The sequence below is a fragment of the Rutilus rutilus genome (genome assembly GCF_951802725.1).
Source record: "Rutilus rutilus genome assembly, chromosome: 22".
In the NCBI taxonomy this organism is placed as follows: domain Eukaryota; kingdom Metazoa; phylum Chordata; class Actinopteri; order Cypriniformes; family Leuciscidae; genus Rutilus; species Rutilus rutilus.
In genome coordinates this window covers 3,792,119-3,819,945 of record NC_140227.1, presented here as the reverse complement: position 1 = coordinate 3,819,945, position 27,827 = coordinate 3,792,119, and the positions used below count along the sequence as shown (strand labels likewise).

Here is a 27,827-nt window from a genome sequence, read left to right as displayed (position 1 = left end):
ATTGGGAACCACTGAGCTAGAGGACAGAAGGGCTGATGCTGCTGTACTAGTGTCAATTTAACTTTTTGCCGTAGAAACGGTCGTTAAGAGTAATGGTTGACATTTAATTACATTCGACAAATAAGTCAAGTTGACTGCATTGTGATGCAGTACACCAGACATTGCAACTCTCCCAGAAGTTCTGCCAATGATATACAATATCCCAGAAGTCAAGCGTGTGAGAGAGAAGCCCTGTTTCCAGTTGGTATTAAGATGTGTTTTCGGTGATCTGATCATAAATGGTCCGCTAAGACACTTTTCACCAGGTATTATCATGCGTTTCATATCTCCTGTGGCCATCTGCGTTAGGGGTGAGGGACAAATTTGAGTCTTAGATGCATCGCGATGCGGACACGGACGATTCTGAATCAATTCACAAATGTCAAAAATGGATTTTCAAAAAAAAATTGAATAATAATTTTAATATTGTCGTAATATTGACGGAACGCAAAAGGTGGCGCTCTGAAGCGCGGACGTGCAGCGCCCATTAACAGAGACGCATGATGGCTGAGCGCGAAATCCGAACGGCAACCTCTTCGTTAAAAGCTAACGTATGGAAAATGAGCATAATTTCATTGAGGACTATTTTGTATCTGCTTTCTGTGTTGTTTAGTTTTCACATCAGTATGCTGTAAACAGATCTGTTGTACGTAGGTTTACTGTACAGTCACAGTGTGTATCAGTGCAATGCCAGTCACAACAAGCTACATTTTGACTGTGCTCTCCGCAGAGGTTCATTCACTTTTTTTGTATAAGCTGTTTTTGATTGTGGTTACAGCAACAATTTCAAGTCGTAAGTCTTAGACTCTTTATTATTTATTTGTGTATAAGAGCATTACTAATTATTCAGAATATGCGTACGTCCACAAGCATTATTTTTGTATGAAAGCTGTTTGTGATTTTGATACAGCAAAATGTTTATTTATTTCTTTTGTCTGAAGGGATTATATTGCTCATTGCACATAACAGGAGGATGTTGGTTAGAAGTTTATTAATTTGTGTTAGAGATTCAGAATAGTTCGTATTCATTTGCAATGTTGGGACATATGCTGGCAAATGTAACCTTACAGTTGACTTGCCAAATCACTTCCATTGGTTTTAGTAATAAATGATATTGGAAGTAAATTCTTTATGGGTCATTTAAAAAAAACGTTCCTTTAAATATTTCCAAGTAGTCACACACAAAAAAAAGGATACATAGTTAATCGTTTTAGCATCGCAGGCCTCTGAATCGTAATCGAACCGAATCGTGAAGTGCCTAGAGATTCCCAAACCTGCGTTCAGATTCACTATTTTTGTGTCACACTCTACATCACTTCGGTGCACGAATACTATTGAATGAACGCACTCGTGTTGTTACACGGCATTCGCGAATTATGCCGGTAAATCGACACTGGTATGGTTTTTTTTTTTAATCGAGCACTTAATCGAGAAATCGTGTAAATTCAGTTCTACTTTTGCAGTATGAGTAAAAGACAGAACAATATAATTCAAGCACTGTAAAAGGTTTTGCTCCAAACTCCGTCATGCTGATACTGTGGCACGAGATCTCGTCACACCCCTAGGATCATGGTATGCTATTCCAAACACAGCCAATTTATTTTTTACACCAATAGTCAATGTGACATTTTATTGTGTTTTGGGCCATGAATACAAAGAGAAAGTATAATAATGGCATGAACCGGTTTTAAAAAGTTGTTATGATTTCAGAATTCAGCTTAACGGAAAACGATCAATATGAACTCTAAAACTAAAGGATTATGGTCATCAGTGTCTAAATAGCCAAGCAATGTTTTAAAAATGATTCACTAAATGGTCACTGAGTCCTCTGACCATCAGTGTTTCCCCTTTGTGAGCCGGTCATTTCCCCATGTGTGCATCCCATTATTGATCACATTGATTTTTGCAGAATAATACAGTACATTACTCTCAAAACTCTTCTGAAAAACACAGAGAAACAGAGCGCATGGAGATCCAGGTCATGGACAAACATGTGCAAAACTAGCCTTTATTCACGGCACTAAACCACAAGGACTAAAAAAACCAAAGCCTTTAGGCCCAGGCAGACGTTTATCTATCTAATGTTGACCAACCTAAAGCAATCATTTTCTGCAATGTGTCTATTTCTACTTCGTCATCGTAGCTTCCACTTTTGGATGGAGACGCCACAGCTCCGCAGGTGAATAATAGCCTAGCGTGCTAACATCTGCTACCACAGACGCCATATGAAGCTCCCGAGGACCGGAAGAACGGGCGCTAGCAGACCATCTTATGGTGAATCGGGAGTTTCTGGCTTGGTTTTCGAGTCCCTTCACGATTTTGGCAGACTCTGGGATTTTCGACTGTGTTAAACTTTACCTGAAGATGCGCTGAGAGAAAGTGAAAGGACAGGCCACAGCAGGAATATTGGCCCACCTCATTTATTAAACGAGGGGCAGCTGGGAAAAGCAGGTGAGGAAACAAGCAAGTGAGGATTGCCAAGGTTCAGGTCTTCCAAGAACAGACATTATCCAGGATAAATCAAAGCCCAGAACCAAACAACAACAGCAGACACTCTCTTCTACACAGGCTTTATTGTGCAGCAACCCATTCTAGCTCCTCAGCATATTAACACGGTCTCTCTGGCCAGCCTGAGATTGTAATTGAAAAGCTTGAGGTATAGTACCTGCATGCTCTCTCTCTCTCTCCATCTCTCAAGTCACTTTGTTAGATTGCATTGCTTAATCTCCATAACTCAACAAATGGCACTGCCACTCCCCTGCGCTCACAAAACCGAATGCCTACGCATGCAAATCCAACACGCTTAAAAATACACACATGCAAACACACACACAAGATGACCAAACCACAATTTGGACATTTACAATCTATAACATTCCATATAAACTTGCATACACAGAATTATACAACTTGAAAGTGAATTGAGGCTCAAGTATAGAATCGATGTTTTCATTATTCAGTGATCGTGTCGCTTTAGAAAACGTACAATCGAGCCGTATGGAATAATTTGATGTCCTTTTTGGAGCTTTAAAAGTATTAGGCCCTACTGACATTTCCTGGATGGAAACAATAATTTTGTGTTTCACAGAAGCCAGCAAGAAGTTTTGGAACGACATGTGGGTGGGTGTATACCGTAAAAACTTTATTTTTTGTATGAACAATCCCTTTAAAAACGTCATCTAGGTAGGTGGCTCGCTAGGTTTTGTAACGAAGCAAGAGGACTTAATTAACACAGACTCATTTCCACCCACTGATTAACAGTCTGACGAATGATACAGTCTTTCTGAACCGTCGACAACGGGCCCAATTAACGGTTCACACAGACCTTGAGCTCCGATTCCTAAACTCCCGTTCTCAGGCCTACAACTCCCAACGGGACCGTTCAGAGATCTGTGAGATCTGCAGGATGGGATTACCCCATTACAGAGATCTGAGGAGGGCTTTACGCACAAAATAATCGTGTGCCGGCCAGTCGGGGAGGCTGAGGGCAAGAGCAACAAAAAGCAGAATAAATGAACGAAAGCAAGCACAGACATCAGGGAAAAATCATCAAAACCGTGTGTGTATCCCAGCTGCGGAAGTGAGGTGAACAGGTGAACAATTCCTCAGCGTCTGCATCCGGACAGCCGCCCGATTAAGGACGGGATACAGTAATGCCACAGTATTTCACCTAAAAAGAGATTCTGGGCCAATCCACACCTCCCCCATCAAAACCATCACATTACACACTCACTTTCTCTCACAATGGGGGTAGAAAAATACATCAAAACAAAATGAAAACATTAACACAAAAAAACAACAACAGAAGAATCCCAAAACAAAGTTTTAAACGGCATACTACTCTTATTTTTTCTGCATTATGCAAATCTTCATTATAGAGATTAGTGTTGCACGGTGCACCGATACTTCAAAAGTATCGCGATTCTCGGAAATTAAAAACGTCACGATTCCTAAATGTATTAGTATCGATACTTCTAAGAATAACCGCGTTCCAGATTTGTAAGGCCGGCGACACACTGGATGCGTGGCGTGAGGCCGTGAGCGTCTCAGCTGCGTGGCGTGTCCGTTTTTATTTCGGCTCCCATGTTAACAACAGGTTAGAGCTAGCACACTGCCTGCGTGACACGCGCGCCTGAGCCGCACGGAAAACGCGTGCATGCTAGAAATAGAACCGACGCCTATTTTTCACGCGTCACGCAAGCGTGTTGGAAGCGTTTCCAGGCAAAATAGAAGAGGAAAATATGTTTCTGTCATTTTGACACGAATACATATTAATAAATGACATTTTGATGTTTGAAAGTCTCTAGGTTTTTACATAGATGCAGATGTAATTAATGCAATTTAAAAAAATATTATCGATTTTCAAATACTGCACCTGTGACCTGTCAATACAGAACGAAATATTCTGTAGCCTATTTTGCCGTCAACACTGCCGACGTTGTCTTTGCTGCTATATATTTATGTTTAACATGAAGTATAGGCCTTCCACAACTCTCTCCCCATATGTCAAATATATCACCAATGAGGCTAATCATATGTTACCAATATTAAACATTGTTTAATATAATCGCTGTTCATATTTTTATTCAAAGTTCAGAATCAAGATAAAGTTATTACCGGAAACTCTTATGTTTCTTATGATAACTGAGATAATGCTGCTAAATTTATTTATTTATTTTTACCTTGAATGTCATTGCTCTAATTTATTTTTTATATTTTTATATTTCATATTTTGTTCAAATGTTGTTGAACAACATTGCTGTTCATATGTTAATTTATTAGTGTGTTATTATGATTAGAATGTGGTCCCGGTTTTAAAATAAAGCACAGCAATGATATTTGAGAGTGTTTCTCCCTTTTCAGGAAAAGTATCGAAATCGCAATTCTTGACTTGGTATCGGTATCGAAACAATAATTTTGGTATCGTGACAACACTAATAGAGATGCACGGCCACCATATCGGTATCAGCTGATATGTGATCAGTTTTAATGTTATTGTTACGATTAGAAAATTTGTCCGATATATTAAAGCCGATAAATAATGGATTATTTCCTTTAGCTGAGACACGTCAGATGTGTAGTTCAACGTGATGGTTTGCTTGAATAGGTGAAACTTGAAAAATTTGAATATCATGCAAAAATTCATGTATTTCAGTAATTCAAATTAAAAGGTGAAACTAATGTATTACATAGACTCATTACATGCAAAGTGAGATATTTCAAGCCTTTCTTTGTTATAATTTTGATGATTATGGCTTACATCTTAAGCTGTAAACCATAATCCTCAAAATTATAACAAATAAAGGCTTGAAATATCTCACTTTGCATGTAATGATGAGTCTATATAATAATTAGTTTCACCTTTTAAGTAGAATTACTGAAATAAAAATATTAAAACGATATAAAAAAAATTAAGAGTTTCATCAAAAACCAAACATTTTATTTCGGTGCATCCCTACTTCTTTATGTATGAAACACTCAGATGACCTGCTACACCAAATACTGCAATGGGATAGACTTGACCTTCCATTTCCAGTGTGATGAATGAACCGGAAGTAATAACTACTCTGTCTTTCTTGACACATTATTTGATCACGCTGCCAAAAAAAGAATAATTTTACACATAACTTTAGTGAAATACAAGCATTACTAGATGGCATTTGCTAAATTAAACATGCAATATAATGATGCCATGGGTTAACAAGATACCATTCCAAACTCAAACACACATTCACACGGTTTTAAAGGAGTGATTCTGGCACGTCGGTGGATTTCCAGAGGCTTGATTCAGTCTCTCCTCACTCAACACCCATTTCGACGTCAGATGGCACACTGATCGCAGCTGGGAGTGCATGCGCGCTTATTGAATGAGAGCTTATTGTCTGATGAAAAATAAGTCTTCGGTGAAGCAGCAGACAGATTCTATTCACGTGAAAAGGCTCTTTATAAAAGATCACTTCTAAATAATTGTATTCATCAGTTTATTACCTTTAAACAAAAATGATGACCGACTCAACGGCCTAAACCACAGACATGGTAATCAAGCTCTGAATAGGTGTCACATTCATCTGCTCCTACTGGCACCGAGCAGCGGCCCTCGGTAAACTGAGAGCCAGGACCAGAGAGCAGTCCACGTCCCAGCACGATCCAGCCTGGGTGGGAGTGAAGGAGTCAGTGACCAAGGGTGACCAAGCTATATGCCATCAATGTCTTTTGTAAGCAGATGTGTGTGTGTGTAGGGAGTAACACACCTCCAAACGCACAAACAAACACAGACACGTTGTGATTTCAAAAGGCTCAAGAGAGAAACGTGATGCAAGTCATGTACACATGAAAGGCTGTAGAGACCAGGACATCACAACCCCAATGACAGCACAATCAATCCAGCAACATACAGATCTCAGCCAGGCTCATGGTGCGGTAACATTGGCGAATTTAGTTGAAATGTATTACCTGCAAAAAAGGTTAATTGTCCACTGTCAATAATGTAGTGAAGTCACTTTCAAACCAAGCAGCAACCTGGTGAAATTGAACACAAATTTGCTATTTTTCCCTTTCGCAAAAGTCCCGATTGCATAGATTCCTGTCGAATATCCTGGATTTGGCTTGTAAATGTGACCACACATTTTTTAAGTTAAATAACATAACTATAACATCAGAATTTCTTAACCTAAAAAGAGTACTACATTTACATTTCCTGTGGTCATGCAAAACTCATGTGTTTAAAATAATTTTTAGCATGTTGAAATGTGGTTGCTAAGTTTTTTTTGGGTGGTTGCTAGGTGGCTGCAAAATCAACAGCCACCTATCAAGTTTCTATGATATTCTCGTCTCGAGTCCAGATACGGGTTCGCTCTTCAATGTACACTATATATACACACCATTCAAAAGGTATTCAAAATATTTCTATTTAAAATAAATGCTGTTCTTTTGAACATTCCATTATCAAAAAATCCTGAAAAAGATGCATCATGGTTTCCACGAAAGTATTAAGCAGCACAACTGTTTTCTACATTGATAATCAGACATGTTTCTTGAGCATCAAATCATCATATTACCATGATTTCTGAAGGATCATGGAGTAATGATGCTGAAAATGACATTTTACAATGCATTCACAAAGAAAACAGCTATTTTAAATTGTAATAAAAGTTCACAATATTACTGTTTTACTGCATTTTTCATCAAAGCTTGTTGAGCATAAGTGACTTATTTTTAAAAATCTAACTGTAGTGTAAAATCTATGGCAGTTTTACCATACACCAGGTGAAAATCAAAATCTGATTGCTTAGAAACAAGCAATCATTATATACGCCAATATTTAATGAGCAATAATAAGTGATGCTTGCTTTAAAAGCTGCCATTAATAAGGGGGCAAGCCCTGTTTCATCAGAGACCCCCGGCCCCGTTTAAGCTCCTTACTGCCTCAGATACCTAATCACCAGCTGGCCCCTTAGATCCGTTAAACAACTTCTTTATTATCGTTTACAAGCTGTGTCGATGTCCAGAAGGTCCCTGTGAACAAAGCAGACGAGCCCAAGCTGAGCGCTCCAAAACCTGGGTGGACTGAACCCGTGGGACTGTCCCGGCCCTGGTTCTGTTAACGCGGTGTGAAAAGAGTATTACAGGGACCGGCGCAAAGGGTCCAGTTCTATTCACTTCATTGTCCCACAATCTCCCCCCCTCCTCAATTTGCAGGAGAAAAGAGGGCCTATGGGAGGGGGCTGGAGAGGGCAGCAGGGGGTCAGCTTGATTTCAAAGCCCGGGGTACGAGCTCGTCCTGAAAGGCTCTCGGACTGTCCGGCAGGGAGCCAAGGGAGTCAAGCGGAGCATGAAGGAGGAAAAATAGCCCATGTATGTGTATTTAAAATGCACAAAAGAAAAGCCCTATTGAAGTTTCCTGAACCTTTGCTGAAATTTGAATAAGAGCAAAAAAGGCCTTCTGTCAGCAAATGGTTCAGAAACACAAAATGCAAAAACCATGAAGTCCTCCAGGTTAATTATTTTATAACTATGATGAGATTAAACGCGACCAAAGAGGATACGCTGGGAATAACTAATGCCGTGCTCCCTTGATCCCAATTAAAGTCTTGTAACAAAGTAAAAGTACATTACAAGTTCAAACACAGCTTTGCATTAACACATTTTTAAAACAACTAATCTCTCTTAAAGGGACAGTTCACCCAAAATTAAAATAGACGTTATTTGTTCAACCTCAAGTCATTCCAAACTTTCTTTATTCTTTTCTTGCAAAAGGAGAATTTTTGCAGAATGTTCATGGCTCTTTTCTATGGAAGCTTGTTTCCGCCACAAAATAAAAATAAATAAAAGATAATTGCGACTTTTTATCTCACAATTGCGAGTTTACATCTCGCAATTCTGACTTTATTTCTCAGAATTGCGAGATATAAAGTCAGAATTGCGTGAAATAAAGTCGCAATTGCGTGTTTTAAAGTCAGAATTGCGAGATATAAAGTCAGAATTGCGTATAATAAAGTAACAATTGCGTGTTATAAAGTCAGAATTGCGAGATATAAAGTCGCAATTGCGTGTTATAAAGTCAGAATTGCGAGATATAAAGTCGCAATTGCGTGTTATAAAATCAGAATTACGAGATATAAAGTCGCAATTGCGTGTTATAAAGTCAGAATTCTGACTTTTTTTGTCGCAATTGCGACTTTATATCTCAGAATTCTGACTTTATAACACGCAATTGTTACTTTATTATACGCAATTCTGACTTTATAACACGCAATTGTTACTTTATTATACGCAATTCTGACTTTATATCACGCAATTGGGAGATATAAAGTCAGAATTGCATGATATAAAGTCGCAATTGCGTGTTATAAAGTCAGAATTGTGAGATATAAACTATTCTAAGGTAAAAAAATAAATAAAAATCCGTCCTTTTTTTGCCCTTAGAATTGGACTTTATATCTCACAATTCTGATAAAATGTCAGAATTGCGAGATATAAACTCGCAATTATGTGTTATAAAGTCAGAATTGCGTGATATAAAGTCAGAATTCTGGGATATATAGTCAGAATTCTGAGATATAAAGTCAGAATTCTGAGATATAAAGTCAGCATTCTGACTTTATAAGACGCAATTGCGACTTTATATCTCAGAATTCTGACTTTATATCTCAGAATTCTGACTTTATATCTCGCAATTCTGAGAAATAAAGTCAGAATTGCGAGATGTAAACTCGCAATTGTGAGATAAAAAGTCGCAATTATCTTTTAAAATGTTTTATTCAGTGGTGGAAACAAGCTTCCATACTTTTCCATAAAATTCCTTAAAAAAAAAAAAGAACCATAAAAACACAGCAACAATAGTCCATAATAGTCTAAGTCTTCCAGCGCTGTACGATATTATAGCTTTGTATAAGGAAACAGACTTGAAAAGCTTACAAGCTACAGTGCATCCAAATACTTTGCTACTATATAGTCAGAGAAAAACAGTATGTGAATTCGCAATAAAAATGTAGGCAAAGAGTATCCAGAAGACTTGCTATGGCCCCGTCCCAAATGGCACACTCCATCTGCATTTCCTAGTGTGGTCTAGTGGACTTCTCAATGGTCGCCGAGTGCGAGTGATCGTGATCCACAAGACCGTAGGGTGTGCTAATGGGCATTTTAGACTCCAGAAGGGTGCTCGCGAGCTGATATGAGCCCTCGATGGGCACCCGACAGCGTGCACTCCGAGAAAGACCGCAAAGGCTTACTTACCGCAAAGGCCATTTCTGCCAAGATTTTGAAATGGATACTTATATCCCATGAGGCCACAGGAGAAGATTTGTGAATGGCACTGAAGCGACGCACCAGACACTAAATTTGAGCAAACTATTAACAGTTCTTCTCAAACATGAAATCTGCGTATGAACAAATCATGCTTCATTTAGAACTTCGCAACTAAATTTTATTCTGAATTTAGGTAAAAATGTCGGAACAACTGAAACCACATGTATATATGCAAAAAAACTAAACATGGGTGGCCCTATAAACGTCTTAAGATTAAGGCGAGACACGGCAGGCAAAAACATTGTTTTTTTTACTGGTCAATTTTGAGATTTGGGGATATTTGTCTTCAATAACATGTCTTCTTTCAGATTTGTGGTGAAAAAAAAAGTCCGAAATACACATTTAGGTCTTTATTTTATTACACTCTGTCTGTTTGCGTCTGTAGATTTCTCATAAATACAACAAAAGTTGTCGTTCTTAATCAACATTAAGATCAATCAATCAACTCCGCGATCGCTGCCGTCAGCCTGTCATCACAAGAACCGTTAGGAAGCTCTCTCTCTCCTGTACAATCCTGTCGGATCCAAATATGGTCGTTTCCTTTTTATCAGCAACCAATCGTGAAAGTAAAAGGACTGAATGCGCAATCTCATTGGCTGATGATAAAATGTTTAAAGCCCGTTTTCTCAAAATGACTTTTCTCTCAAACTCCAAGTCCGAAATCTCCACTTCAGTAGCACCGATATGCACCAAACTTTCCAGACTTGTACCTAGTTATATTATGAAGACATTACCAGAGGGATTTGTAAATATATTATTCCTAGCCTGATTTATACAACATTTTATTCCAAAAAACATGGCGAAAATATTTTTTTTAAGGCTATTGACAGTATTTTCTGATTTACAGGATAACAAAAGTAGATATCCATAAATCCCTCTGTAATTTTTTTCCCATCTAATATGTGAACACAATGAAAAATTTTTTTTTAACCTGGCTTTATCCAATACTCAGATTTTTTTTTTATATATGCAAATTAGCGCATATTTAATTAGATATTGCCTAATTTGCATATTTAAACATTAAATTACAGAAAACTTTCAATACATTTTTTTTTCTCATCTTAATGTAGGTAATCAACTGGGAAAGTGTCATGGTGATATCTGCTAGTTAAAAATTGTACCCTATTCACCTGTAGTGTCTCGCCTTAAATTTTATACAAAAGAATTCATCTTTATACTATATATTTCATGAGTAAAAGAGTAAGAAAGGGTGCATTAAAGCTCAAGCTCAGAGATTCCACAGCAAAAAGGCAAATACTAGTACATACATTTGGCTGATGTTGTAATCTAGGTCTGTAACTTTGGGCACGTGATCGCTCATTTAGAATACCTCAAATTCATTGAGGCCAAGAACAAATTCATGTGTGTGTGCATGTGTTGCGAATTAAGCCCTATTCGCACGGGACTAGTATTACCTGGTGACCTCTAGTCATTTGTAATAATTGCGGAGGTTGTCTGTGATCTTAATCGGCCATGTCTGTGATTTGTAAAGTAAAAATTCTCCCGCTAATAACCTACCATATTTCGGGAACACCGAGGTCCTGTGATGATATTAGTCCCCTGCGAATCGGCATCTCTGTGATTTGGCAGGTCGTTTATAATGTTTTCAAGGTTTTTGTTTCCTGTGCGCTTTTTTTAATCCATCTTTCGTGAAGAATGGAGGCTGCGTTTGAGTGTTTTGATAGTATTTTGGGTGCTGGGTCATATCGCTATACACCATACGATACAACTATACAATTTCCAGAAAGAGAAAACTGAAAACCATCAGAAGAGCAAAAACAAAAAGAATGATTAGATGGAGATGCGGTATAGCAGCATGCGGTGAGGAACATTCTTCTGTTTATGATATCTCATACAGCTAGACCTATAACAAGACGACATTACCAAGCAAAAGCCTATTGACATCATATCCGGGAGATAAGTCAGTAAATTCGAGTAAAATCACAGGCTTCGCTTATCCCGTGCGAACGCGCCACACGAGATTCAGATGTGGGGGGGTAATTTCTAAATCACACGAGGTCCCCAGATAATACTAGTCCGGTGCGAATAGGGCTAAAGGCAGAATTTTTTTAATGTGAAGGTCTGTGTATAAACACATAGAAAAGAACAGCATTCTGCAAAACATCTCTTTTGCATTCCACGGAAAAACATCAGTACTTTTTATAATAACATCCCGTTTATGCTCCGTCAAGAACATCCGATGCGTTTAACGCCCTGAAATCACGCTGTAGTGGCTTTACTCTACGGACCAATGTCATTGCTCTTCGTGAGAGAGTGTGACATATAGCCGTTTCTTAGAGCCTTCAAGACACACACACACACACACACAGAGAGAACAGTGATCCATCACACGCAAATAATTAATAAATGCTTCTCTTTGTATGCTTCCACTGAGAGCTAATGTTGATTTTCCTATGCAGTCCTTTGACACCGAAAGAGAAAAAGACACTTCCTGTTTTCTCTTGCCCTCTCTGACTCTCTCTTTCTCTCGCCACCTCCCTTCAAGCCTCTTCCCCTTTTCATTTGAAACACAACCGGCCTATTCTTCCAACCAGAGGACGATGTCTAAAAGAACAGCATCTAATTGACTCAGAGAGACATTATCAATTGAGGCTCTCATGTCAGTAAATCACGGTTGTGGGTCTGGAAGGGCTTTTAAAGGGAAGCCCTGAGGCGAACGGACTACTGGGTGCACGTCTTCACTGAAGCTAGCGTCACAGAAACGTACCTCTGACCCCCTCGCGATCACTTCCTGAACTCAGCGCAGTCAACTACACAATCTACTGCCTTACACAGCGAACGATTTCCGGTGGAAACAGCAGGAAGGAGAGTCATAGTGAGATTTTCACAATTAGTGTCTCTAACCTAAGCGACTTTATTTGACATGCAGTGAGGAGTGTGTCATGATGACATGGTCTGTTAATGAAAATTTTGTGTAGCACATCATGCCACGGTTGGGAGCAAACAATTGCTGCATCCCAATTCCAATACTTAAAGGAGTCATAACCTAGTATTACATTGGATACCTACTGCTGTATTATAGTCTTTCAGGCCCTTCTAAAAAAGAAAAGTGGAAAAAAAATAAACACAGACCTACTTTTACCCTTATTTCTGAAGGCATTATTGTCTCGCGAGATCAATGTGATGTTTTGGCTGTCGTGGACGCTCTATATGGCTCTGCACGTCAGTTGAAAGGGTTGTTGGGACAGCGTCATTAAAAATGAATTTCATCCACTGGTCCCTGATAGTTTCGTCCGATTTTGAGAGATAAAACACATTTACATGTTTTTTATGGCAATCAACCACAGAGCAAGTCCGGTGTGCACTCGGTTTCTCCATCTTTCTCGACTGAACTGAATATGAGGGGGAGAGGGGAAGGGGGGCTTCCTGCTGCGGTGTCCATATATGGTATATCCTACTACCTCATGACGTCAAGAGGGAGCTGAAATCAAAATCTCGTATTTGAGTGCGCGTGCACGCGCGCTGGTTTATTTACCCTGAGGTAAACAAACGCTTCACTTTTAAATATCGGCTTCCCGGCCAGTGTATAATCGTTAGTCGATCATAACATACATTGATTCTCGTGGAAAAGTGAAAATTGCAGGTTATGACTCCTTTAAACTACAGCCTAAAAGAGCAGGGGTTCCCAAATCCATTCCTCGCGCCTCCCCACACATTTTGTAGGCTATTTCTCTTTTATTTGACACGCTCAGTTGAGAGGCGTGTTCCATTCAACGGTGTGCGCGCTACGAAGTGGACTTACAAGGGTATTTCGTCGTCTTAAGGAAGCTTGTATGCTGTTTGTGGGCGCAAACTGGAAAGCGCATGTGACGCAACAGTTACAAGTCAGCTATCATGATCACGGGTTCAATAAGATTAGGCATACTGTATTACCAAATTACATTTATTTTCATATTAAACATCGCAACATACATTTATCCTTCATTATAGTGTTTTTGTAGCCTAGAAATCTAGAGGCACCCTAACGGCAGCACATTTTATTTTGCAGCCAGGGTAGCCTAGCAACTCTCCGTTGACTTTCGAGCTGGAAAAAACAAACTCTAGTCAGGCCAATCACATCATGTATAGAGTCGGTGGGCGGGGCTTAACATAATGGTGCATTCCCTGCAACTTGAAAACAAAGAAGAGCTGCTGCTTTCCAATCGGCTTTGGCTGTGACTCTGAAGGACTTGGAGTTAAGCTTTTTTTTGAGAAAAGAACAAAGAACGGCACTGAAGTCATTCTTAAAAAAGGAAGATGTGTTCGTAGTTTTGCCGACCCGATACGGCAAAAGTTTAATCTATCAACCAGCTCCGCTGGTGGGAAAACGCTCTGGTTGGTTGTAGCGCTGTCCTATTGCGTGCAAAGGGAATCTGAAAGACAACCGTTTATCCAGATAAGATTGGACAGATAAGATTAAGTGAAGTTTGTAATTAAATAATATTTATATGGAGGTATTATACACATGTATATTAAATAAAAGTATTATATTTATGTACAGAAGAATATTATTGCATCGAACCATCAACTCCTCAAATATGCGCGACTTGAGTTTCGTCTGTGTTTGACATTGCAGGATATTCTGAATAAATGCATTTTGTAAAAATGAATATCCCCTACTCAGGGAGTAGGGAGCAGTGACAACTATGTAGGGAGTAGGGACCCTGTCAGCTTCATGCACATTCATATTCAATTTTTATTCGTGTTTGTAGTTCTGAACTGAATCCTCATTTAAAGTGGAACGGGTTGTGTGGGCAATATCAATTTCAACATACTATGCTTTGGGACACACTTATTCAAATCTCACTCACTATTTAGGATGGCTAGTAGTATTCACATGTGCTTGAGTTTTAAACTCACGGGACGCCACCCTTCCTGCCCCCCAGGGCGTACAAATATTTCATCAAAAGGCAGTGGAGAAACAGAGACAGACAATGGTACAGCCCATGAGGCCGTTGAGGAAGTCATTGTATTAATAAGCACTAAAGAAGATGCTCCTACTCCACATTTTATGCAGCACAAAATAGTTTAGCCGACTTGAGAGCATTTCTGCATGCCTAAATTAATCCTAAACTTATTTAATGGTCTGATCTGCCGCAGGCTTAAATGGTTAATACTGCAAGTGCAGCTTAATGAAATGTTCAACTAAATATGGCCCATGCAAACCAATCTCTTATTCATATTCCCATTGAATCCTGAGAAAAGACCCATACATTCAGTGTATACAGCATAAGGGTTACAGAACAGGCAGTAAGCAGGTCACCTCTACAAAAGACACTGTGCGCTGTGGGACGTATTTCAACTTGAGCTGCATTGTCCAGGTTCTTTAATAGAGCTTAATGGATGGCCAAATGGACTAGTCTCGATTACAAGAAAAGCAACTGCTAAGGTCAGAACACATTCAATGAACTCTACTGACAATCACAGAGGGGCCAATGACGTGACATTTTTTGCTCAGACCGACTACTAAAAAAAACATTTTAAAGTTTTAAATTGCTTAAAATTTATTTTGATCTTTTGAGGGTAGGGCTTTCGCAGGAGTCAAAGTGTTAGAATGTCAGGGTGATACAACTGTGAGGATAAAGAAAAATTTCATTGAAGAAAAAAGCTGTTTGGCATACATGTTTATTGTTATTATTACAAAGAAAATATCTAATATAATTAATATCTGAAAAACGTTGGTCCGCCAAATTAAAGTCATGTGGTGCGACCATCATGCAGGAAAAAAAGGGAAATGACTGTCAAAATCAATAAAGTTTGTTAAAAACCACAGCTCATGTTTAGTGGTGCGACTCCTCCAAAACAATATTTATGAATTAATAATTCATGCAAATGTTTTAAAAAAAAATATTGTGTAGACTCATACTCAGGGATTCAAGGAGTAAGTTAATTTGATGGTTACACCACATGACATTTACGTCCTTAAATTATTATTTTTTCAGACCACATGAAGCATGCTTGTTTTTCAGACTAGATGACTTAACACATTTTTCTATATTTCTCTGTATCATACACACTCTTATTTGTCACTGACCCAGTGATCACCATGTAACTCCAGAGGATGCCAAGGACCCTAAAACTCTTGGGGGAAGCTATTCCCATAAACAAGGCAATTACGAGTCTGGTTCCCAGGAGCCTCAACTATTAACATGATCCCCCAACAAACTCCTGCATTCTCAGCCAGACCCTTGAGGAAAGATCACGCCGTGTCAGTAGGAAGCGGACTGGACACATAAACATAGGTCAGGCGTTTCTCAAACTTGTCAGATGCAGGCACTTATCTAGCAGCCATAATGTTTGAGCTCAGTTCAAAGTAATATTTCTAAAAACAGTTAGTGATGTTAGAAGATTCCCAATGAAATCATCAGACGCGTTATCTCGAGACCCTGAAGGAATTCCTACGAGACCCTCAGACTACAGACAGTCTGACGCCACAGTATGGATAACCTTCTTTATCAGGCAAGAAAATCATCAGCAAAACAAATTTTCACTTTGTGTCTAATTTTAACAGCGCTGTTGAGTCAACACTCCTGGAGAACGTCTCACTTGTCTAAACCAGGAGAGAGAGGAAAGATGGCCTGCAGATGACACACACACACACACACACAATACAGATGCAAACTCCCACCCACAGAGAAAAACACAATCAATCTCTCAACCACAGGCTTTGATGGTGATTAAGAGGAAATGAGGTAGAAAAAGGGTCAACTCATGAGAAGTGAAGCTGAGCTTGCTACTTCGATGTTGAGGTCACTTATTCTCACTGTGGCAAGGACATTCTGTCTCTCAGTAATAATGGAGAAGTAGTTTATTTCACAAAGTATGGCAATGACGTGACATACTGTAAATACAGAAGCGTTTATTTAACCGCTCGCACTACTGTAAATTAGTCTACTGGTAGGAATTTCATCAAGTAAGAGCTTCTAAACTGTCCATCATCGTCTCGTCTCGTGCGTTGTCAGGGTGGGCATCAAGGGAGATTCTGGGTCAGCAATCAAGACAATCTGATTGGCTGATGTCCTCAAAGTCATCCAAGCTCAGTCATATCCTTCCTGCCCTTATCCAATGACTGCTGGGAAATTCCAAAAAAAGAACAGCCAATGATGAAATAAACACCATTTTGCAGGATTTCACTGCTTTCCAGTTCTGATTTTACTGAATTTAATAAACTTGTCCTGAAGGACAATTCATTGCTCTCCAATAGGTTTGCCTTTGCGAAATAAACCATAGTTTGTCAATACTTTCGCACACCTCCTCAAACACTTTGTTTTACAATAAATCAAATCTAAAAGCTAGATTAAATCACACAACTGCAGTTGGGCCGAGTCAGAATCAGTCTGTAGATTTGACTGAAAATCCTGTATGATACATGTTCACCCCCAAGACTCTGATTCCATCCAGTTGGAGGATATCGAGGAGGAAACTAAAGACATCTCAGTACATTGAATCATATCAACTACACCAACCAGCTCTAATCACAATGTAATGGAAGCAGCGACAGATTATTTCTTTCGTATTGCAATCAATGAACAATTTACCTCGCACAACTGGGGGTAATAGATATAGAAAAGGTCAATTTAAAATGAATGAATCCTACACACTATCTGTAATTGCAAAAATCTCAAAAAAAAATCTTTAAGTGCAACGTTTCAGTCCCATGACCTTCATCAAGTATACACGTATTGTTCTGAAAAGGATTATCGGAAAGAGAAAAAAAAAAAAAAAAAATGCAGGGCTGTTGCTTGGTTCAATTCATTGGTTGCTGATCGGATGGACGCAGATCTTATGTGCTCTTCAAGTCGACTCAGAAATATCGTAATAACTGAACCAGCAAAGTTGTATACAAGTGGGAAACTCGGAATTCTACGAGTTGCCGAGTTGGAAGGGCATGACAAATTTTTACCCTAAGACTACAGTATTCGAGATATCAAACATTTATGATATTTTGAGCCACCTTTAAATGAAAGACTGCATCCAAATAAGGTGGGTTCATTTTTCAATAACAGCAGCCAAATGAAAACTGATTTGATTTTCTAGAATGCCATATTTAGTGTTATGATTTCACCCATTTATTAAAGGGATAGTTCACCCAAAAAATGAAAATTCTGTCATTAATTACTCAGCCTCACGTCGTTCCAAACCCATAAGACTTCCGTTCATATTCGGAACAGAAATCCCTCCTTTGACTGCAACGTTATTACCACTTTCAAGGCCCAGAATAGTCCATGTGACTACAGTGGTTCAACCTTAACGTTATGAAGCGGCGAGAATACTTTTGTGCAGTCTATCGAGGGACAAAAAGAGCTCGGATTTCATCAAAAATATCTTAATTTGTGTTCTGAATATTAATAATATCCGTCTTACAGTTTTGGAACGACATTGGGGTGAGAAACGAATGACAGAATGTACATTTTTGGGTGAACTGACCCTTTAAACCACATCTATAACATCTCTGGCTACGGTTTACTAATTTCGTATAATCACTTTGTCGCTAATTACCAATTAATTACCATTGAACATAAATGACTTTCGGGTCACTTTGTCTCTGCACACTGCTTGTCAGTGTGAACACCCCTTTACGTTAAGCATGAGCAATACTAACAGTGATGCTCGACTTTGAGGAATATCAATCCAGTCCTGCCTTGCAAGCACTGGAACTAGATCCACACAACAGTCTGGATATCTAGATGAAGTATAGCTTTAAATAACAGTTCAGCAGAACACGTGGGTCCACTTCATTCATTGATGTAATCTGCAGGTGTGACCCAGAGTGAGCGGCAGACACAGTAAAAGCACGCTTACTATACAAACCGTGCATCAAAAATCAACCATGCACCTGCAACCACACTCCCTGACACAAAAGATCCACTTCAATCTTGCATTACTGCAACAGCAGGTCCATTTGGCCCTTTCAAACAACACAATGCATGCATGCAAGCTCACAGGAGGGGCTTGCAGAAATGGAAATGGGGACAGAACACACCCAGACACTGGGTTTGATCTCTAAACTGCTCTATGTTCTGGTATCAGAGTCAGACTGACTGAAGGGGATCTAGACAGTTCTCAGACCACCGCCTCGAGTCATGCTCGTTCACTGCTCCTGACTGCTGACACGCGCTTCAATTTTACGACTGAATGATGACATTAGTGTGATTGGCAATTCTGGGGATCATTGCAGACGAGGGCGAATCGATTCGATATTGATCTATGGCGATATTACTCACTGGTGTGGGGTTTTAACAAAGGAAATAAGGACATTGAGAAGGAGCGCGCGCGCCTTTGTCATCATCACCTTGCAGACATTCCTGCATCATCTGATGTCCTTCAGCATTTATGCAAAACTCATATAGCAATTAAATGCACCTTACTGCACACTTGTACACAGTGCACGAGACAAGTCAACCCTAAATGTAACTTCTGTCGATATGCATTATGCATGTAATTATGCATGCATGTAACATGCATGTGGCGGCACATGGAACTATAGTTCGCGCACATCTGTGTTTGACACTTGCAAGACATTTTACACTCAACGGGTTGCAATATTGCATCTATGTGCATCACCGGGGTCTTACCTTGTGCAGCACACACCCAGAGAATTGCAACACCCTGTTTGTCCTACAAACACTTTGTTGTGAATGTAAATAAACAGTGCATGATACATAAAACATATATATGATAGCACGAACAGTCTATTATATTACAAACAATGCGAAATGATGGTTGCATATGGGCACAGTCGGCACAGTCTGACAGGCAGGCTTACCTTAAAGAGACCTTGACAGAGCAGTCGTTTTGTGTCGCCATGCTGTGTGTTGTCGTTTCACCTCGCCCGTCAAAAAGAGAAGTGATGCCGCCAAGTTCTCGCAAAGTTGAGCTGAAAACACTGTTGTGCGTTAAAACGCGCGCGACCGCTCCGGTCCGTCAATCAGCGTTACGCAGCCAGACATCGCCGTTCACCTCTGTAATACTGACGAAATCAGCACAGCGATGTATAAATCGCATGATACATGAGGAACATTGGCATATTTTCTTCTTTCGAGCTTGTATCCTGTCATATGTGCGAGTGGCGCTCGAGCTTCCTTACATCCGAAACCTCACGCAGCGTCTGTGTCCTCGCGTTCAATGTGCAGCGCTACTGAGAGAGGTGTGGGGGCGTGTCCATGCAGCGATGATTGACAGGCCTTTCGACCACACATAGCTGCTGGTCCCGCCTACACGTGGATGTAATTGACCAATTAGAGCTCGGTGTATTAGCCTTTAAAACAGACTCAGCGGTTATAGATTAAACGCGACTTCGGCGGACACGTCTCTGAACGTTCATACGTTCATATTAATGAATCGGTTCGTTCGAACGATTCACCAGCCCGTTTAATTCTTCACTCAAAGTTACCGAGAAATGATTTAACTAATTAACGTGTTGTTTTATGTTATTTATGTAGCCTAAATCAAATGAATGTGTTTCTCTTAATTAGCCTATTACATGTTTAAAACTGTTGATCCGACCAAAGAGTGACATTAACGTAAACCATGTAAATAGTTTTACATTTTTTGCTCACTTTTTCTCAAATTATGACTGTCCCACAATTGTTTTTTTTTCTTTCTAAATGATGTAGGCCTGCTTGATAAAACGAAGAGGTGAAATAAGAGACATGTGATGTGTAAGAAAGAAAGCTGATCGAAATCAAGGTAAATGTTACTGAACATAATTCTTTATTGTGCATCATCTTTAGTCAAGCTTTAATTTGGTCAAATTATGCAAAAATGCGAACAATTATTTGTCTGTATTAACAAAAAGGAAAGGACAAAAAGGTCTCTTGTTTTATTCATTTTGTTTTGTAATGCTCCTGTGATGCATTTTGACAAATTGCGAATCGGTTCAACTGAGTCATTCAAAAGAATCTGTTCAAATGAACGATTCATTCGCGGAACTAAAGTCACATCTGAAACACATTTAAGGGCTGCAAACGGAGAATTGCTCTGGGTTCGAGACTTATGGTTTAAAGCAGCCCATTAGTCTCAGACCATGCAAAACAAAACAGAAATGTATGGGATATACATTACCATAATGACAAGCATAGCTGGCCCTCGGTAACAGATTGGGAAACTTTTTTACAACTTCACTTCTGCTTTCAAAGTGGAACCATAAACTTCAACGTTTAAACAGCCACAGGCAATGGTGTGAGGAACAAAAGCATGATATATATTATATCCTTACATTTTTTCAAAAAAGAATTTGTCCTCAAATAGAAACCAAATGCAATTGTTTGTGCTTAACTTTGATCTAACACTACATATATAAGAGCTCAGCTGTCACGGGCGCACATTTAGCAGTTGCTCTGAGATGGGGGGGGGGAAGCACTTTGTCCAATTCACCACAAAATAATTTCACAAGAACACCAGTTTCCCGTGAGGATTACACACTTATCCATGTGGACAGATCTGTTGTAGTCCTGTACAAATAGCAGTTAAACATAAAGAAGCTGTTTCATATAAATGAACGCATGTTGCACAATGCAGAGCCCACAGTCCGAGCTTCTGAACCCTATTCAGATGATGAAGCAGTCTAGAAGATACAAATCATTCACATAATGTCCCGTCATGACTCTGCAAAGGAGGAGAATGTTTACGAATAAACCCCTTTCCTGGATTATTCACTTATGTAAGTGTTATTCAGGGCTTGCATATGAACCTTCCACGCTTGGGGGTTTAAAACATCACATGATGCTATTTTAGAGACTTAGGAGAGGATTGTTTTTGTGGTAATTTGGGTAAGCCGATGTTTTTGAAAATGCCTCCTTACAGTCTTTCACCTTTCACCTTATTTTTTGCATTTACATATAAACATAGAAAATGTTTAAATTCTGAATGTGTGTGTATATATATATATATATATATATATATCTGAAACTGATGGACCTACAGCAGAATGACAGAAAATGTGACTTGCATTTTCATTTTTCCTTGATGTTTCCATAATCCCTTTTGCGCAGTTTGCTATATTTAGCTTTGAGGTCATAAGCTGATTCAATTTCACATTCTTTAATCAACCTTTTCTGCTCTCTGGAAATGAATAGTATTATGTAGAGAGTTTTTGCTATATGTGTCCATGGGTTAACACAGGACTAAGGCCGATTCATTCAACTCGACCAATTTTAACGAATTAAAGTTGCGGTCGAGCTTCTGACAACAGCGTTCGCTGCGGTGTGTGTTCACGAGTCCCGGCACACTTCACACTAATGGTCGCCCCACGCCAGACAAAAGCTTCATACAATAGCCAGGAGTGGAGCGGTGCGGTTGACTCGTTCAGCGCATGTCTTTGTGTGTGTGTAAGGGAGTGTGTGTGTGGGGGGGGGGGCAGATTAGCCACAGTCCATGTCTGTTTCTATCCTGTGAATACAGTAGCCGCACATTTGGGTATAGAGCGAGGGAACGGCCAGGCACAGAGTCAGCTGACGGCTCTGACTTCATCTAGGTCAGTCTGCTGTGTGTGTATGTCTGTGCCCCTGGGCTACACACACACGTTCACATATACAGACTCCCTCATCCGTCCCCAAATTACATCCATCCTCCCCCCCCAGCAACATCACCATCTGTGTGGGAAAGGGTCCTGCCAAACACCCAGGTTACAGCCCAATGTTCACTTGATTCAGCCTAATGAGAAAAGTCAACTTGCAACATGCTGACTGTGTATTTCTACAGTAAATTCAGCGTTAAAGTGGTGATTCATTAAAAAATGAAAATTCTGTCATTATTTACTCACCCTCATGTCGTTCCAAACATATACATGACTTACTTTCCTCTACAGAACACAAAAGAGGATATTGTGAAAAATGTTGTAAACCAAACCATTTTGGTGACTTCCATTTCTCAAAATATCCTCTTTTACGTTCCACAGGAGAACGAACATCATAAAGAATTCAAACATTTTGGTGAGCCATGTACCCTGTGAAAAAGAAGTGTGCTTTATTCTATTGAATGTGCTCTACTTCAAATCTTAAAAGTATATTATTTTTAGTTTTATTACTTGTAGGTTATATAATAATGATGAAATAAAAGGCCAAGTAAGTGTAATTCAAGAGAGTGCACTTTCATGTTTTCTGACACACTTAAGTATGCTTTTAGAAGTGCTCTTCGTAATAATGTCAAATGTAATCTTTTGCCACGTTTAAAAGAAGTACACTTATTTTGACTACTAACATACTAAAGTAAATTCTTGATTATAATTTTACCTGTAGTGTTAAATCAGTATTACAGTATTACAAGTTAAGTGTACTAAATGTAATTAACTTCATCATTACAAATGTGTAATTACAAATCTATTTTAATAAATACATGACATACAAATTTCAATAGAAAAAAATTACATTTCATTTTATTTTAGTTATGCTTGTCAGTGCGTTTCGTTTGTTCGTTTTTACGTAACATGGACTAAGAATAAACAATACATCTACAAGGAAATACAACAATAGTCCAGACAAAGACATGGAGGATATATGACACTTGACTACGTTATCAAACAGCTAATAATGTGTCACAAACCATGTTACCGTTCTCCATCTCAGTCTGCCTTCTAAAATCAGTGTCCTTAGAAACGCTTTGAACATCGTAGAACGTCAATGGAGAAAGGCATATAGTTCGTCGTAACATCATTTACATAATTCTCTCATATATTGCTATAATATTATCAACAACAATAAAAGCTTGATTTTTACCACAGGGTCTCAAAAACACGGTTTGAAATCGCTGGTGTTTCTGACGTCACAAACTATCTTGTAACCAATCAGATCAAGGTGTGATCGTCAACGAGTGGAGGCGGGGCTCATTTGCATATTCATAGAACCGCATATAGTAATTTAGTAATGAGGGTGTAGAGTTACATAGTATTATTTTACAGAGTTAATTTAAGGCATGAAGTTTTTTTTGTTTTTTTTCAAGGAGAACACATTTAAATATGCATCAAAGATGAGTTTTAAGGGATAAAATTATTGACTACAGGGGGACTTTAAGTATACACTAAAGTGTACTTAAAAAAAATATTTTTTTTTTTACAAAAGCTCACTTTAAGTGTTTTTCCCTGTAAAGATTTGTCGCCAAAGATTCTCCCCCCGAGCGCTTTGGTAGTGGACTAAATAAAGTGCTAATCTAGCTAGCGGCCACTTACCCGTCTTTCAGATAGAACTATTGGACAAATGTTATGCCACCTAATTAATATTCATGAGGCAAGCTGAAACGGTTTATAATGAGTCCCCAACAATTTATAGATTGTTTCGCCCTGATGTGCCAAGAAGCATTATAACATTTACGATTTATGTGTTTGGGGCGAATGTTTTAAATTAGCTGTGTTTTTATTAGCTTGCCCTGCTAATCAGTTGCTTGTTCTGTGCAACAAATGGCGTCTGGTTTTCATAAAGGAGGGGAATAATTACGCCGTCGAATGTTGACAAAGGCAAAGATGGTGTGATGAAGGCACAGTTGGCGGAGGGGGAAGTCAATGGTCGGGTCGGTCTGGTGGTCAAAAGAGTGTCTCTTCAGGGGTCCTTCATTCTGTGTCGCGTGCTGTTTCACCACACATACCCCTTTTTTCAATAAATCCTACAAATGAGCATGACAACTCGTGTTTAACACGCAGAACTTGACCCTTATAGAAAGGAATATTTATGACTGGCATGTTTTTTGACTGGCAACAATACAAACAGCAGCATTGTACTGGACTGAGAACATCGATGAATTATTCTACAAGTTAGCAAGTCCCGCAAGTAGGCCTACCTGAATTTTGTGTGAAAGTCTGCTTGCATCAAGTTCCATTAACACCTTTTGAAGAAACTCAAAGGTGTACATGAGGTCAGATGGATAGCTCAGATTCATTCAACCTTAGTGCACAAGCCTTGGTGACGTCTCCTGGCTGCCGAAGCACTTTCACTCCTTCAACAAGGATGCCAACATCCAACGGTGGTTGTTCAGGTCCTGCACCTTCAGCTCGGACAATGACAATTCCAGTGACTGTGTTAGCCATGTCTCTCTCAGCTTTCTCCAAGTCATTGTCCTTAAACAGTTTTAAAACATGAAACTTTCTTTGACAACAACACTTTCTATATTAATATCATAACGAATAGAATAGCTTTAAAACATTTACAGTCACCTAAAGGGCATCTTATATGCAGAGGTGGGTAGTAACGAAGTACATTTACTTGAGTATTTTTTGGGAAAAATTTTACTACTTGTACTTGTAGATTTGAATGTGGGTACTTTTACTTTAACTCGAGTACATTTCTAATGAAATTTTTTTACTTCGTTACGTTGGGCGACGTTCCTCTCGTTACTTTATTTTAATGCATATGTGTTGTTAAATGCGTAGTTTATTCCAAGCGCGCTGTATCTTTTTTTCTGGGCTTGAGTGATGCTCAATTCACAAATGAATCACTCTTTTGAGTCGATTCTGTTCAAAGACTTCATCAAACAAGTTGGCAGATCTGTCTAAATCGGTTCGCGAATCAGTTTGAATGATCTGTTCAGTTTCTTGCACGCACTGAATCGTCTGAAGCGATTTCAATTCGCACTTGACTCGGAGTCGTAACAGGAAGATTTAAGAACATCAAGAGCGTTGGATGAAGTGGCCGTGGACCTACAGTACAGTCAAGTGAGAGCAAATCTTTAAATGCATCATATTTTTGCCAGCGATGAATATCTTTATTAGTTGAACATCTTCGTATTCTGTCTGTGAATGAATGATTCCACAGGACGATATATTCTATTTCATTTCACTCAGGTAATACATTTTATAACCAAACAGATTATTACGCCACGATAGCACTACTAGAAAGTATGACATTACCCGTTTTTTGAACATATACATTCATTTATACATTAAATAAGCTACCATTGTTCACAGTTTATGAACACCCGCCATCCCGCGGTAGTTTGTGTGTATTATAGAACTTGAAAACGAATGCCTTTGTGTTAAAGCCCCACTATGTAGGATTTCCGTTTTGGTCAAACAACGACCCCTTAGAGTCGCTGTGGACTACTTGTATTTAACGTTACTGTCGTAAATACCACTCACACAGAGCAGTCTCTTCACTCACGGCCTGATTCCCTCCCCCCTGTATACCGGTCCCCGTTCAGTCGGATAGAAGCTGTAACGAGTGGAAATAAGGTGTGGCCCCTTTAAGAGCTGCGCGCGCCCTGTTTAACTTTCGGCAGTCTGTATTGTATGTGCGCCTCAAACACCCCGTAAGCGGGTTGTTTCTGTTTGACGCTCATTCTTGTCCTATTTTTGTCTATCAAGTAATGCTGTGGACGGTAGAACGTGTGACAGACAGTTACACGAGTTCGGTTGGGGAATAAACACAACGCGTTACAAATCGTCGGACATCGAACAAGCACAGCTAGCCTCCGAAGATGTCTAACGTTACTAATCCATCAACAAGAACGCCAGGTGCTTGTCCGAGTGATATACAATATAAGCAATATACTTACAAGTCCAACAGCATGTGAGGACGTGTTGGGGGAAGTGAGGTAGCCTATGCCGTAAAGCAGTCGAATTTTGCAGTTCTTTTTGTGCGCGGGTGTTACTACCCGAACCCCGAAGTTTAAAAGTACGATTAAAAACTATACAAACCCCGTCAGGCTATGGCAGACGTGTCATTCAACCTATTTTAAGTCGATGTACCATCACAAGGATTTTGGAAATATATATTGAGAAGGTTGAAAAGTTACTTAGTGTTACTTTAACTCGTAGACACAGTTAACCAGTTGACAACAAAGGCGCATACACAGGACAGCTTCTACAGCTGAACGTTTAGGCCTAACTGAGGCATCTTTTCAGATCGTGTGATCTCAAAAATAAAAAATGTAATTCTGAAATCCTCTGTGGCTGAAGTGTTGCTGACTACTGAAAATGGATCGGTTTCTTGTTGAAAATGGATCGATTTCTTGTTAGACGAAGTCAAAACCAGAGATGGGTTATTTGTGGTGACAGCTCTGAGTTTGGGGAAGTGAATGAATTCTCTGTCAGGTACAGGGAAGTTATTTTGTTCTGAAATGCTCTGTTGACATTCAGCATGTTGCTTGGAAGCTTATCTCTTCCTTGAAGCTGCGAATTGAGAGTGTTCAGGTGACAGGTGATGTCAGTCAGAAAGGCCAGCTGTGTGATCCAGCATGGGTCTTCCAGCTCTGCCTCCAGTTTTCCTTTGCTGTCCAGGAAAGTGCTCAGAAACCAAGCACTTTTCCACGGGACAACCATCTCACTTCACTGTGCATCAGTAAATCACCATACTCTGTGTCATATTCCTCAATGAACTGTCTGTGATTCAGCGCTCTGGAGACTATGAAGTTTGCCACACGAACAACTGTTTGCATCACGTTTTGGAATGTATTATTTTTCAGGTTTGAATCCTGATGAATGATGCAGTGGAAACTGACAAAGTAGGGTATTTCTTCTCTTTTTTTCATTAGCCCAATAAGCCCCTTCTCCTTTCCTCGCATGCTAGGGGCACCATCCGTGCACACACTTGCTAGACCTGACCAACTGAGATTTTATTCATTAAAAAATGCCAGAATTGCATTCAGAATGTCCTCACCTCTCGTTTGGCCAACAAGTGGAAGCAAGCACAGCATTTCTTCTCTTAAAGACTTTTCTTTTGGGAACCTTACCCAAACACCCAATGCTGGTCACTCACGTCTTTGCCAATGTTTTCTATCTGCCTCATTATGGTGGTATCGGATAATTGTAGGGCTGTAGTACTTGAGTCTGGTCTTGGACTCGAGTCCGGACTCGAGACCGTTTTCCTATGGTCTCGGACTTGTCTTGGACTCGCTGGTATTCGGACTCGGACTTGTCTCGGTCTCGGCCACTGGTCTTGCCAAATATGGCTTTTGGTCTCGACCGAGTCCAGGTGTCTTTATTATGTTCCCAGTAAGCACACATACGTCGCCGCGATATTAAAACAAAATATTTTTGGAGGGAAAGTGAAACACTG

The 27,827-nt window shown here is 39.5% G+C and overlaps 1 protein-coding gene across 4 annotated transcripts in view; it reads right to left on the bottom strand.

Moving 5' to 3' along the window:
- Positions 1-19,975, bottom strand: part of kif21b (kinesin family member 21B) — a 98,509-nt gene extending 78,534 nt beyond the window's left edge. For 2 of the 4 annotated variants that reach the window (XM_084394833.1, XM_084394830.1), the window contains exon 1: positions 19,613-19,975. In XM_084394833.1, the coding sequence (XP_084250959.1) occupies positions 19,613-19,653 (41 nt within the window). In that variant the 5' untranslated portion in view covers positions 19,654-19,975. The remainder of the gene's footprint in view (positions 1-19,612) is intronic. The other 2 variants (XM_084394832.1, XM_084394831.1) reach the window with 1 other exon arrangement.
- Positions 19,976-27,827: the final 7,852 nt, after the last annotated feature.